The 14,986-nt window shown below is 34.8% G+C and overlaps 1 protein-coding gene across 1 annotated transcript in view; it reads left to right on the top strand.

The window, feature by feature from the left end:
• Positions 1 to 14,986, top strand: part of DPH6 (diphthamine biosynthesis 6) — a 165,054-nt gene that overhangs the window by 134,339 nt on the left and 15,729 nt on the right. Inside the window, exons 6-8 of the mRNA XM_081830847.1 lie at positions 5,242 to 5,303; positions 13,600 to 13,637; positions 14,051 to 14,095. Of these exons, the coding sequence (XP_081686973.1) occupies positions 5,242 to 5,303; positions 13,600 to 13,637; positions 14,051 to 14,095 (145 nt within the window). The remainder of the gene's footprint in view (positions 1 to 5,241; positions 5,304 to 13,599; positions 13,638 to 14,050; positions 14,096 to 14,986) is intronic.

The raw sequence follows: 14,986 nt of genomic DNA, 5'->3' as shown, positions 1-14,986 counted from the left end.
CTCCCTGCTCAGCAGGAGCCTTCTTCTCCCTCTCCCTCTGCCTGTCGCTCCCCCTGCTTGTGCTCTCTCTCTCTGTCAAATAAATAAATAGAATCTTTGAAAAAAAAATTACAAGTGATTACTGAAAGAGTAGAAATTCAGTCCACAGCTTCTTAATCAGCAAACAAACAGACAAAAATCCTTTCAATACAGCATGATGCAGAAAATAGCAAAGGAACAAATACGTATAAAGCTTAATAAAACAGGAAATCTATAATAAGATGATAGAAACAGATCCAGATATATAACATAAAATGTTAAAAATGTAAAATGGTTAACCTCCATTCTTTAGAGTTGTATTTATAAGATAGGATAAAATTTTTAAAAATCCAGTTATATGTAGTTTATAAGTGGCATCTAAAACAAAAGCACACAGAAAATTTGAGAATAAATAATGGAAAATATGTGCCAGTAAAATATTAACAAAATAAAGTTGGTGTTGTAATGTTGATAAATAGAATATAAAATAAAAATCATGTATGAAGATATATGCAGATGAGTAGGTCATCACTTGTTGATAAAAGGAATAATCTTATCAAAAAGTTTTAGAAATTGTGAGTGTGTATGCACATAACAACATAGCTCTCAAATACATAAAGCGTAATTTTTTCAGGAACCTCCATACTGTTTTCCACATTGGCTGCACCAGTTTGCAGTCCCGCCAACAATGCACAAGGGTTCCTTTGTCTCCACATGCTCACAAATACTTCTTTCTTGTGTTTTTTTATTTTAGCCATTACAACAGGTGTAAATTGATACCTCATTATGGTTTTAATTTGCATTACCCTGATGATAAGTGATTTTGAGCATTTTTTCATGTGTCTGTTGGCCATATGTATGTCTTTGAAAAAAATGTCCATTCAGGTTCTTGCTGATTTTTAAATAGATTATTTGTGGGGGGTTTTTGATGTTGAGTTATGCAAATTCCCCTTTATATATTTTGGATATTAACCCCTTACCGGGTATATCATTTGCAAATAACCTATTCAGTAGTTGCTTTTTGTTTTGTTGATGGTTTCCTTCACCGTGCAAAAGCTTTTTATTTTGGTGTAGTCCCAGTAGTTGTATTTTGCCTTTGTTTCCCTTGCCTTAGGAGACATATCTAGAAAAATGTTTCTATGGCTGATGTCAAAGAAATTACTACCTATTTTTTCTTCTAGGAGTTTTATGAATTTAGGTCTCACATTTAGGTCTTTAATCCATTTTATTTTTGTATATGGTATAAGAAAGTGGTCCAGTTTCATTCTTTTGCATGTAGCTGTCTGGTTTTCCCAGCACCATTTATTGGAGACTGTCTTTTCCCCATTGTATATTCTTTATTCTTCCCTCCTTTGTCATAGATTAATTGACCATAAATGAGTGGATTTATTTCTGTGTTCTCCATTCTGTTCCATTGATCTCTGTAACTATAGATCTATGTTCCATTGATCTATATAACCCTATTTTGTCCAAGTACCATACTGTTTTTATCACTAAAGCTTTATACTATATCCTGAATTCTGGAATTGTGATACCTCCAGCTTTGTTCTTTTTTCTCAAGATTGCTTTGGCTATTTGGGGTCTTTTGTGGTTCCATATAATTTTAGGACTATTTGTTCTAGTTCCATGGAAAATGTTATTGGTATTTTGATAGGGATTGCATTAAATCTGTAGATTGCTTCAGGTGCTATGGACATTTTAACAGTATTGGTTCTTCCAATCAATGATCATGCAATAGCTTTCCATTTGTTTGTGTCAAGTTCAATTTATTTCACCATTGATCTATAGCTTTTTGAAGTATAGGTCTTTCACTTCCTTTGTTAAGTTTATTCATAGGTATTTTGTTCTTTTTGGTGCTATTTTAAATGGAATTATTTTCTTAATTTCTCTTTCTGCTATCTCATTAGTGTATAAGAATGCAGCAGATTTTTTGTGTATTAATTTTCTATCTTACAACTTTATTAAATCTATATATCAGTTTTAGCAGTTTTTTTGGTGGAGTCTTTAGGATTTTCCATATATTATATAGTACGTCATTTGCAAATAGTGAAAATTTTACTTATTCCTTACCAATTTGGATGCCTTTTACGTCTTTTTTTTGCCTGATTGCTATGTCTAGGACTTCTAGTACTATCTTGTTTGTTTGTTTGTTTGAAGATTTATTTATTTATTTATTTGACAGAGAGAGAGAGATAGCGAGAGCAGGAACACAAGCAGGGGGAGTGGGAGAGGGAGAAGCAGGCTTCCCGCCAAGCAGGGAGCCTGATGTGGGAATCGATCCCAGGACCCTGGGGTCATGACCTGAGCCGAAAGCAGATGCTTAACAACTGAGCCACCCAGGCACCCTCTAGTACTATATTAAATAAAAGGGAAGAGAGTGGACATCCTTATCTTGTTCCTGATGTTAGAGGAAGAGCTTTGTTTTTCACAATTTAGAATGAAGTTAGCTGTAGGTTTTTCATATATGGCCTTTATTATGTTGAGCTATGTTCCTTCTAAACCTACTTTGTTGAGAGTTTTTATCATGAATGAAGGTTGTACTTTGTCAAATGCTTTTTCTGCATCTATTGACATGATCATATAGCTGTTATCCTTTATTTTGCTAACTTGGTGTATCATTTTGATTGGTTTGCAAATATTGAACCACCCTTGTATCCCTGGAATAAATCCCACATGATCATGGTGAATGATTTTTTTTTTAAATGTATTGTTGGATTCAGTTTGCTAATATCTTACTGTGGATTTTTATCTATGTTCATCAGAGGTATTGGCCTGTAGTTTTCTTTTTCTGTAGTTTCTTTATCTGATTTTCATTATCAGGGTAATGTGGGCCTTATAGAATGAATTTGGAAGTTTTCCTTCTCTTCTACTTTTTGGAATAGTTCGAGAAGAGTAAGTATTAACTCTTCCTTAAATATTTAGTAGAATTCACCTGGGAAACCATCTGTGTTGGGTATGGTTCTTACTTTTAATAATAATCAGAAAATGAAAATTAGGGGTACCTGGGTGGCTCAGTCGTTAAGGGTCTGCCTTCGGCTCAGGTCATGGTCCCAGGGTCCTGGGATCGAGCCCCGCATCGGGCTCCCTGCTTGGCGGGAAGCCTGCTTCTCCCTCCCCCACCCCCCCGCTTGTGTTCCCTCTCTCGCTGTGTCTCTCTCTGTCAAATAAATAAATAAAACGTTTAAAAAAAAAAGAAAAGAAAATGAAAACAAGTATCTAAAACAATTTTATATATATTTATATATCAGATTAGCAAAGATTTAAAATTCTGACACCACTAAATTATTTTTGCATTATGTGAAGTAGGAATTCTATGTCCTGATAGTGGAAGTACAAATTGGTTAATACTGCTTTGAAGAGCAATTTGGCAATATCTAATAGACTTAAAGATTATACACACACACATGCATATATACAGTAATATATACAATTATATATCATGGTAATTTCACATAAAAGCATATTCACTGCAGCATAAAAAGTACTTGTGGCAAAACAGAAATTAGGAACAACCCAGGGCCCAAATACCCATCTACTGGAAAATGTAGAATTAAATTCTGGCATATCCATATAGTGGAATAGAATACAATAATAAAAATGAATGGACCAGAGCCACGGTAATCAATATAAGTAAATCTCAATAATGTGAATTTAAAAAATCAAATTAAAGTTTATATTATTCATGTGAAAATTTAATATACATGAACAATACTAAATACTGTTTGGATACATAATTTGTAGTAAAATTATAAAAGCATTATTAGTAACTCACCAACTTCAAAAGAGTGGTTACCATGTAGAAGTGTAGGGGATATAGATTAAGAGTAGATATACTGTTATGTTCTATTGTGTTGGTGGTGGTTATTTCTTCTAAAAAAATGTTGTAGAGGAAATACAGCACATTAATGCTTGTTAAATCTGGGTGGTGATTACATGGGTGTTTCTTTCAAAGTATTTCATTTACTTACTCATTCCAAATACTGAATTGCTAAATAGTGGTAGAAGTAGAGGAACTGGACAGAATCAGTGATTGGTTCATCTACATGTTCACCCATCTCCTTGAAATTTTAATTTTAGCGAATATACCATGAGAATAAGATTGCTGTGAAGGGAGTTGACACGAAAAATCTGTCTAGTGCTATTGATCTGAGTTGTTTGCTTTGAGTTTCACCTAAAAATACTCAGTGGCAGAAGAGTTTTCAGTCTTTGCCTGACTTCCCTTCTTCTGATATGTGATATAAGAAATAACATGTTACCAAAAAAGGCATCCAACTAGAAGCAGAAAATGATTAATCAGTTTGTGTAATTAATAAGCTAAATAATTTAAGCCAACAAAAAATAAAAATAACTTATTTAAATGAGACTAAGTCAATACATGTATTATGTATATAAATATCTAAGTGTATTATGGATGTAATATCTAAAATGAATTCTTTCATTTCATAGCAAACTTGTGGCATGTGACTTTTTCTTCCCTGGCAAGTTAGTTTTGGTATGTGGGAAGAGTTTATTGCCCATACTTGTCTGCCTATACCTTATCACCTACATAAACTCTGTAGTTGAACATCTTTATCTAAGATTGTGCACATGCCATTGGTATAATAAGGATTTTTCAGAGTTGTCTCTATCTTTGTTTAGAAAATATATTATCACACAAGTGGTCATTGAAATGAAGTGTCATTTAATTTGAGAATACAATTATTTGTGTCCGTATCTGTGTCCTTCTATGAAGTGAATTAATTATATAGGCATAAGGGTCTACCACTCTTCTATTTTCTACTCTTACTCTCTAAGTTAGAATTTTAAAGTTAGATAAAACAGGGATACATAAGAAAATTCTCACTATTGTCCATGAGTAAAATAACCATAATAATTAAAATACCAAGGACATAAATGTCATGTTTGAAATGATACCTGTTTTTCCAACTAAATTACAGTTGCTCAAAAATGAATTAAAACAATGCATCTGGAAGTTGACACAGTGCAATGAAATGATTTGGTATGGAACTTATTTTTCAGGAGCAAGAAAACCAGTTACCCGAGGGGATTAGGAAAGTAAATATGAGCCAAATACATTTTACTTTAGGATCAAAGCAATTTGAAATAATCACATACTGGTTTCCTAGGCAAGGAGAGACCAAGGGAAGGGGAATATGTCTTTAGACTTCCAATCTGATAGTTACCTAAAAAAAAAAAACAAAAAAATGTAATCTTTCTTGGCAGGTTTAGATCCAGATAAGCATCTTGGAAAAACCCTGGATCAAATGGAACCTTATCTCTTAGAGGTAAGAATTTATACTATTTCTCAAAATATAGGCATCTAAAGGAAGAAAAAAATAAGGCCATGATATGATGATTATAAAATTAATTTTGTTTTGGAAAAACTCTGATGGCATTCATGATATAGTTTTGTGAAAAAAAATTAACTTCTAATGGATATGAAGATATCAAAAATTAATTATGAAAATCATTACCAGGTTTTTGGTCTGAATAAAGAAGTAAACTATTCCTAAAAGGAAACTGTCCTGTCAGAAGGTTTTTTTTAATTAACATGGACTTTGTATGCTATATATGAAGTACTATACTCCTAAAGTAGCTGATAGTCTCTGTGATCAGATGCTTTTCAATCAAAAATGTGAGTAGGAACTTCCTTCAGAGATGATCTAATCTAACCTCTTCTCTTTTACCAATTAGGAAATTAACTTGCAGAGTAGCAAAAAAAAATTATTTTAAGGTTTCAAGTAACAATCATTTAACCCATTATCATTGTCAAATCCTAAATGTGTTCTAAACTTTGAAGAAGATTCAGTCATTTTCATTATTTTCTGTTAACTGTTATTATTATATTTTATGAGAGATTGGGGCAAATGTTATTCGCATGGCAATGATAACTAAAGGAGTATAATGATGAGAGTATTTCATTTCACAATTATGATGAAAAAAAGAAAATTACCTTGCTTCTATGAAAGAACTGAACTCCTCTAATAAATTATCATGTTCCCCTCCCCATCTCTTAATTTGTCAACATTGTCTCTGGACATTGTTTTTTTTTTTTAAAGATTTTATTTATTTATTTGACAGAGAGAGACACAGCGAGAGAGGGAACACAAGCAGGGGGAGTGGGAGAGGGAGAAGCAGGCTTCCCACAGAGCAGGGAGCCCGATGCGGGGCTCAATCCCAGGACCCTGTGATCATGACCTGAGCCGAAGGCAGACGCTCAACGACTGAGCCACCCAGGCGCCCCTCTGGACATTGTTAATACAATTGCTGTGATGTGCTAGCAGTTACTACCTTCTTTACTAGCTTTATGGTTTTTGGATTTTCTTTCAGTTATTTGCACTTGATTATTTTATGGTTTATCAATATGTACCAAATGCTTAGAAATCCCTGAAATGCTTATTCCTTTTTTCGCTAAACATCAGTAAGCATCTAATATATGTGAGGCAAATAGTAAAGATAAAAATTAAAGTGAAATGAGAATATAATTGTGACATATTATATTTGATTTCTAGATAATTTAAGTTGATGACATGTTTTTTTATGCTACTCTGATAGGACTTTTCTTGCAGCAGTTTGTGTTATGGCCAACATTATATCTATGTTCACATCTGTTCCCTATCATCAGATTATATTTTGCTTCTGAAAAAAACAATGTAGATAAATAATGAAATTAAATTTATGGGTGTAAAAGAAAGAGAACTTGAGAAATGAGAGACTGGGGCTTTGACAAAAGAGCTTTTTGTAAGCTGCTCCACAAATTTAAAGTTATGAGTTCAGGTGTCAAACATGTAGAGGTTCTTTGTAGAATAGACGTATAAGGCTTGGGATTGCCATGATGTCAATTATGAGTTAACCTGGATATTATCATAGAATATTTAAACACAAAATTGCAGAAATCATTTTATTCAATCTTCAGCATGGCCAAGCAATCTCATATTTCTCTGGAAAACTTATGTACCCATTCTCCATAATGGCTATTGCATTCCTTCTCTGCTCTCCTCAAAATTCAGTCCCCTTCATTTTTCCCCACTTTTGAGTGGATGGTTTGTTTCTTCACAAAGAAAATAGAAGCCATCATCCTGGGAATCCCTCTGCCTCTGAGCACCACCCTTGCATATTTTTGCTTCCTGTAACTGGGAGTACACTTCCTCCCACATATGGCTCACCTCCTTCCTGTGCTCTGGATCCCATGAGCAGCAATCACTCACCCTCTCCAGTAGCTTCCTCCTCATTCTCACATCATATTGAAACATACCACCATCTCTGCCATTCTGAAGATTCCCTCCCTCCACTCTAGTTATTCCTCTAGCTACTTCTCTTCTTTGCTTCAAAACCAAAAAGTTCAGAGTGTTATCCATGTTGATGGCCAGTGCTTCTTCATGTCTCAGACACCTCGTATACCTGGAGCCTTGCTTCTTTTTCCACCTCTAAATGGATACAGCTCTGACAAAGATCATGCAAGATCTCTATTTTACCAAACCCAACCAACACTTCTTAGCCCTTATTTGACAGTTTTAAACACTCCTCCTTAAAATGCTTCCATCAGCATCCATGATGCCACATTCTCCTAGTTTTTCTCCTTTGTTCTCGTCACTCTTAGTCTCTTTTGCCAGTTCCTAGCCTAGGCTCCATTTTCACTCTATCACCTTTTTCTGGATGATCTGTCACTCACATGGCTTTAAAAACTAGCTATATTTGGATGACTCCCAAATATTTCTAGCCCAAATTTCTCTGCTAAGTCCTAGTGCCTAAAGGCACTGCAAATTAAATCTCCATAAACTTGATTGTGGCCTTTATATCCATTACTTTTTGCCATTCCTTTTGTCATCACCTTAGTTCAGTGCCTGTCACTTCAGGCCTAGAGTATTACTGACAACTCCAAATTTGCCTCTATCTTCCATTTTATTTCCCAAAGAATTCATTTTGCTTACTGCTTCAAGGTAACTGTTCTAATATATTCTACTGTAATTGTCACTCATTCACTTCAAAACTTTGAGTCCCATTGCTTACTGGCTAAAATCCAAATTCTTCAGACTCCTCTTTCCCTTACTTAACTCTGGCCAACCCATTAGCATGGTCTTGTCTTCTCTATCTCCAGAATATATTCTAAACTCAAACACTTCTCACTGTCTCTGGCGCTACCACCACAAGATAATCATCTCTTGTCTGGAATACTTCATCAACCCCTAACTGGTCTGCTTACTTCCACCATTGCCCTGCTAGGATCCATTATTCATATAGATGCCAGAGTAATTTTTTTAAAGTGTAAATCAAATCACATCACTGCTTTGTTTAAAATTTAAATAGTTTCTCATAGAATAACATCCAAATTCCTATGAGATCACAACCGATGAAACTGTATATGATCAGCATCCTCATTTTCCACCAGCCTCTATCTAACTCACTGAGCCTGAGCCACAGATGCCTCCTTATTACCTAAATACACTTTATTCACCCCTTTTCTCCTTAGGACTTTGTTCTGCCTCAAATGTTTTTTTCCCTCAGACCGCCACATGGTTAATGCTTTCTCGTAATTTAAGTGACAACTCAGATGCTCCCTCCTCAGAAAATCTTTCCCCAACTACCCTAGCTAACACAGATCTCTACAAATTATGTCTACAAATCGTCTGTCTGCTTATATGTATATTATCTGTCACCCCTTCCCCCACCCCACCAGAATGTAAGCTCCAATAATCCTACCAAGATTTTGGCAAAGACATTAGTTCTTTAGTTCTTTCATTCAGCTATGTGTTCATCTGTCTGTCCATTCACTACTATCATCCTTAAGTTACTTCATATTTATTGAGGACCTGTTATATGGCAAATGCTGTGATGAGCACTAAGGATACATGATGAATTAAACAAGATCCTGTTCTAAAGGAGTTTAAAGTCTGCCATAGTTATTCTCAGACCTGAAAGTGAAGTTTATTGGGGACCTTGTTAAAATATACACTCTTTTCCCACCCTAAGAAATCTCAGTTCAGAAGGACTAGGAATCTAATCTTTAAACAAGCACTAGGTAATTCTAACACAGTGATCAAATATATCATCTCCTATTTCTTCAATACCAGTAACACACTTCAGGCTCTGTATTTCTAAATTTCTCTGAAAGAATGTAAGCCTTCTTGAAACCATCGTCATCCATTGGCTGCCACTACTTACTTCTGAAAGCTTTCTGAGTATTTTCTTAGCCTACTTTTGGGGCTTACCATGTCTATATTCCACCCCTTATAAGTTGTTTCATCCATAGCCTTCCTCCTGTGGTGATATTAAACACCCCCATTACTTCAGCTACCAATTTTATTCTTATGACAATTAAGTCTATTCCTCCACCATCTTTTTATGTTCCAGACATCTGTATTCTGCTAGATACCTTCCTCTCTTAGATGTATTCAATCACTTCAACTTCAGCTGTGCAGAACTGAACATCTCTTTGCTGACATATCTATGCCATTTTTATGTTCCCTGACAGTGAAGGGTTCCATTGTCTACTCAGTTGTCCAAGACCAATAAAAAGTGAATTGTAAAATTATTTCATACATTCCATTATTCATAAATAAAGCCCCAGCTCCTTTTAATTCTACCTTCTTAACATCTTATAATCTGTCCCATTTAATCCTCATTGTCACTACATTAGGGTTTCCCCTAGGTTATTATAATCTTTTAGCTCAAGTCTATCTCCTCCCCACCTTACCCCTTGGGTAAGCCACAGGGCTGTCATCATCATACATGTGAAGGGCAAATCTGATCTTGTTGTTGTTCCCCATTCCCTCAAAATAAAATTTTGCATTGTTCCCCATTCCCTCAAATAAAATTTAAACTCCTTAACACAATGTAATCTGTCCTTGGGGAAAAAGAGGCTTGTAAGTTAGGCATTCTCCTACATCCCCCCTATCCTTCATGAGTTTGGAACTATTAATGGTTACCCTAAAGTGAGTACTCCCTTCTACCTCCATGTTCTACTCCCCTTCTCTGCAGACTTTCTCTCTCTTTCACTCGACTAAATCCAATCTGTTGTTAAAGTCTAAGCTTTAAACTCTTGCTTAAATAAGCCTCCTTTGAGTTGCCATTTTCTTCTTTGACTCCCAGGATGTAGCACTTCTCATGCTATATATTTTTCTAATGTTTATTATAACATTAAAGTATGTAATGTGTAAAAAAATTCAAACACTATCAAATAATGAAAACTCTTCCACTGACTCCAAGCCCCCCAGTTTTCTTTCCCAGAGTAACCACTCTTCTCTATTCTGAGGTATCTCTTCAAAAACTTTTTTTGCATATGTAAATGTATATGCATGGCTTATTCTTTTTTACCAAAATTGGAGCATACTGTGCATATTATTCTCCGTCTTCCATTTTAACACATAAGGATCCAGATAATTTGTTTTCATGACTTCACTATGTGGATAATATATTGAGCCTCTTCTTTATTGATGGGCTTTATTCCTTACTGATTTCTTTCATGTCTTTTGCTATTTCAAATAATGCTAGAATGAACATTACTATGCATATATTTTAGGGCATATGTGAATTTATCTGTAGGATAAAATCCTAGAATGGAAATACTGGGTCAGAATGTACATATGTTTTTAATTGCAGTAGACATTGAAGATATCCATTTTCAGCTATGGCAGAATAACTTACATCAGACCAGTTCTCCCTATGAAAACAATTAGAATAGTTGTATGGAATTAAAACAAAAATAATGTTGGAAGGCATTAGGGAATTACCAAAAATGAGAAAATTTGAGGGGCCAGAATTCCAGTGAGAACAGAGCCTCTAATCCCCTTAAGACCTTTTCTAATTCAAAAAATGGTACAGGGATACCAAGAAGTTGAGGAGAAAACTCCAGCCTAGAAGCTGAGTAGGACTTTCCGCAGCTTCAAAGTGCTAAAGAGACAAAAATTAGAATTCAGGGCAAACCAGAGTGGAGTGGACCTGGTTAACCATCCACGTATTCAGTCGGACTCCTGACTTAGGGGTAAAGGCAAACCAGAAATAGTCCAGCCCTTGCAAATACTTATATCCAGCTTTGAATCATAACAATTCTAGATTGACTTAATCTGGTGTTCCTCGTATTGCCTATTTCTCTCTTTAAGAAGATAACAAGATTCAAAGCCTCAGATTATCTCTAAAATATTTCACATACAATTTTCAGCAGACAATGAGAAATGACCAAGCATATCAGGGGATCTGATGAGATAACTGAAAGCAAGAGAAAAACACACACTAGAAACAGTGTCAGAGGATCCATATGATCAAATTATCAGATTTAGACTTTAAAGTGACTGTGACTTTGGGCGAGAAGATGAACTATTTTAGGGGCAATTTGGACGCTTTATAAGAGAATCAAATAGAATTCTAGGACTTAAAATGCAAAACCTGAAATTAAGAACACAATACATGGGTTTACAAGTAGATTTGATAACAGTTGTATAGACAATTAAAGACCCAGAAGATAGGGTGTTATAAAGCATCCAGGCTGAAACCCAAAGAAAATGGGATGGAAAGTAAACAGAACTCTAAGAGATGTAAGGGAGAGAAGTTTGTCATACCTGTAACTGGAGTTGCAGGAGTAAAGGAGTGAGAAGAAAGAACAAAAGCAATGTTTGAAGAGATTTTACTGTAGGATTTAGCTGTAGTTATTTTTGATGATTTTGACAAGTAGCTTCTCAGAATGGTAAAAATTGTTCAAAAGAGAAAGATTGAATATTAATGGCTAATTGCACATCTTGAACAGGAATTGTTTTTCCTGATAGGTATAGGAAATTATGCAAAACAATCTAGAATGTCTTTTTCTCTGGCTTCTGCATAGTCTAATCTGTGTGTACATGAGCTTTCTATCAAGTGAGTGCCTAATAAATTTTTACACCAATTTGTTACCAATTTGTTTTTCACTACCTGTACAACAGTTACCTGACACAACCCAGATTTTAACCCAGGTTTTTTGCTTTCTCTTTTTCCTTTCATTTTTACATATGCTCATAAAGGAGACTCAATCAGTTGCCTGATGTACTCAGAGCACAGTGATTCTAATATAAAAGCAAATGTGTCATTTGTCAAACTCTCATCTTCTTTAAGCATTTAAAAGGTATGGCTGTTCTTTATTTTTTAAAAACTTATTTTTTAGGACCCTGTCTTCTCCATCGTTGCCTAAGACATATCAGATTTTAAGGAGTGTATATATGTCCTTATCTTTATGAATTATGTCATTAACCTCATTAAGTGAGATAAAAAATCAACCACATATTCATTTTTCATCTTGTTGACATAACTCTCCTGAATAGTCAAGAAATTCAAAAAGAGAGAAAACAAAACCTTTGAACTTGTAGGGGTGGGAGTAAAAGGGGTTAAGTAGAGGAACCCATTTTGTTCACCTGCCTCAGATAACCTGAACCACCTGTTAGGTACCCATTGTGTAATGTGGGTGGACATGACTTGTAAAATGTAATGTTATTTCAGCTAATACATTAATCCTTTAATATATTATTGTATCCAAGAATTAATATTTTTTTTAAAGATTTTATTTATTTATTTATAGGACAGAGAGAGACATAGCGAGAGAGGGAACACAAGCGGGGGGAGTGGGAGAGGAAGAAGCAGGCTTCCCGTGGAGCAGGGAGCCTGATACGGGGCTTGGTCCCAGGACCCTGGGATCATGACCTGAGCTGAAGGCAGACGCTTAACGACTGAGCCACCCAGGCACCACAAAGAGTTAATATTTTTTAGTTAAGGGAATTTTTGTATATTACAATGATTGCCCTTGAAGAAATTAATATTATTTGTGAGAATGACAGGTTGGTGGCAGAGGTGATGGAGAAGAGATGATACCTTTGGGCAAGGGTCCTTTTCATAGTTCATTCAGATCACATGGGGTAAGAGGCAGCATAGGACAGCAATCAGCAAGTTAACTCTGTATTCAGGAGGCTAGGTATGAATCCTGATGCTACTGCTTACCTCAAATGTTGATCTAGTTAGTTTCTCACGTATATAATAGAAGTAATAGGTGCTTAGCTTAGTATCTGGCACATTCTCAGTACTCGATAAATGTTAATGATGTTTAATATTATGAGGAAAATTTGCTATTACTTAAGAATAATTCTGAAACTTTACTGCCTTACAAAAAAAACAAAACAAAACTGGGTGGACACTATAACTGGAGATTGTTAACTGACATATATCAACATATAGATAACAATTCTAACAAAAATGGCAAAATCTATGGAGAACCACTATACAGAAAAGAATATCTCAAAACCAAATATAGATATGAGGAGATGCTCAAATGGATTTAGTAATCAGAGAAGTACAAATTAAAGAAACAGTGAGATGTTACCTTGTACCAATTTGGCAAAAATGAGAAAACTGGATAATGCCAATTGTTGACAGGTGAAGATTTACAGAACCTTAGGAATGTAGATTGGTCTACCATTCTGAAGGGCAGTATTGCAGTTCCTAGATTAAATATCCCCATCTTATCATTCCATAATGGGACATTAGTGAATATAATCTTTGCAGGGTTATTTTTGATGGTGTTGGGGTTGTTGGAGGCAATATGAATGTCCATTCCTGGAAGAGCAGATAGTTAAAATGTGGGGAGTGCACATTATGAGATACAAGTCTGCAGTTAGAAAAGTATATTCAGTGTGCATATAGCAGCAAAGTGTTGAATGCATAAAAGTAACATTGAAATGAATTAAAAGTATAGGCACACAGAATAATACATTTGCAAAGATGCAGACAAAAGATACACATTAAATATTTTTAAATGTTTGTGATAAGGGAAAAAAAGGGGGATAAAGTATACAAATAAATCATAATTACAAAAAACAACATAAAATACCTACATGCATACTGCTGAAATTTTGAGATATAATCAAGTATAGAGAAGTATAAAAAACATAGATTTCTGTCCTGTGATGCACATGGCTAACATGTTGGTGTACTCTGTAATGGTTTATTTCCTAAGAGTTTGTTTTTCACCCAAGTTCACATAGTTAAATAGTTGTACATGTCTTAGTTACATAATTAGGTTTGATTATACATATAGTTTGTGTCCTTTGTTCTCTAGCATTATGTCATATTTATTTTCCCACATAATTGAATATACTTAGAAAATATATTAATTAATGGCTGTGTGGATTCCATCATATTTGTATCCTCCGTATGAATGTATTATGACAAATTCAATGAGTTACCTCTTGTTGGAAATATTTGTTATTTCTAAGTTATTATAAACAATGTTACTTATTTTAAAATTGTTATAAACAATGTTATGATTATGATTATTCCTAATGAATCTTCCTATACATTTCTGATTATCACTTGCTTCAGATAAATTCCCAGGAATATAATTTCTGGGTCAAAAAATACAACTTTAAGGATTGTACATTACTCTAAATTAACTATGGATGCATATTTTTCTCATTTAGTGCTCTGAATATATCATGCCAGTCCTTTCTGGCCTGCCAGGTCTCTGTGGATAGGTCTGTTGCCAATCTAATGTTTCTACCCTTGTAGGTTACAGATCTCTTCTCCCGAGCTGCTTTCAGGATTTTCTCTTTGTCTCTGAGACTCGTAAGTTTTACTATTAGATGTCAGGGTGTTGACCTATTTTTATTGATTTTGAAGGGGGTTCTGTGTGCCTTCTGGATTTTGATGCCTGTTTCCTTCCCCAAATTAGGGAAGTTCTCTGCTATAATTTGCTCCAGTATACCTCCTCCCCTCTTTCTCTTTCTTCTTCTTCTGGGATCCCAATTATTCTAATATTGTTTCATCTTATGATATCACTTCTCTCTCGAATTCTGCCTTCTTGATCCAGTAGTTGTTTATCTCTCTTTTTTCTCAGCTTCTTTATTTTCTATCATTTGGTCTTCTATATCACTAATTCTCTCTTCTGCCTCATTTATCCTAGCACTTAGAGCCTCCATTATTGATTGCACCTCATTAATAGCCTTTTTGATATTCA

Source organism: Leptonychotes weddellii, chromosome 9 (genome assembly GCF_054177405.1).
Source record: "Leptonychotes weddellii isolate Sample4059 chromosome 9, ASM5417740v2, whole genome shotgun sequence".
NCBI classification, from domain to species: Eukaryota; Metazoa; Chordata; class Mammalia; order Carnivora; family Phocidae; genus Leptonychotes; species Leptonychotes weddellii.
This window is presented reverse-complemented; position numbering and strand designations above follow the sequence as displayed.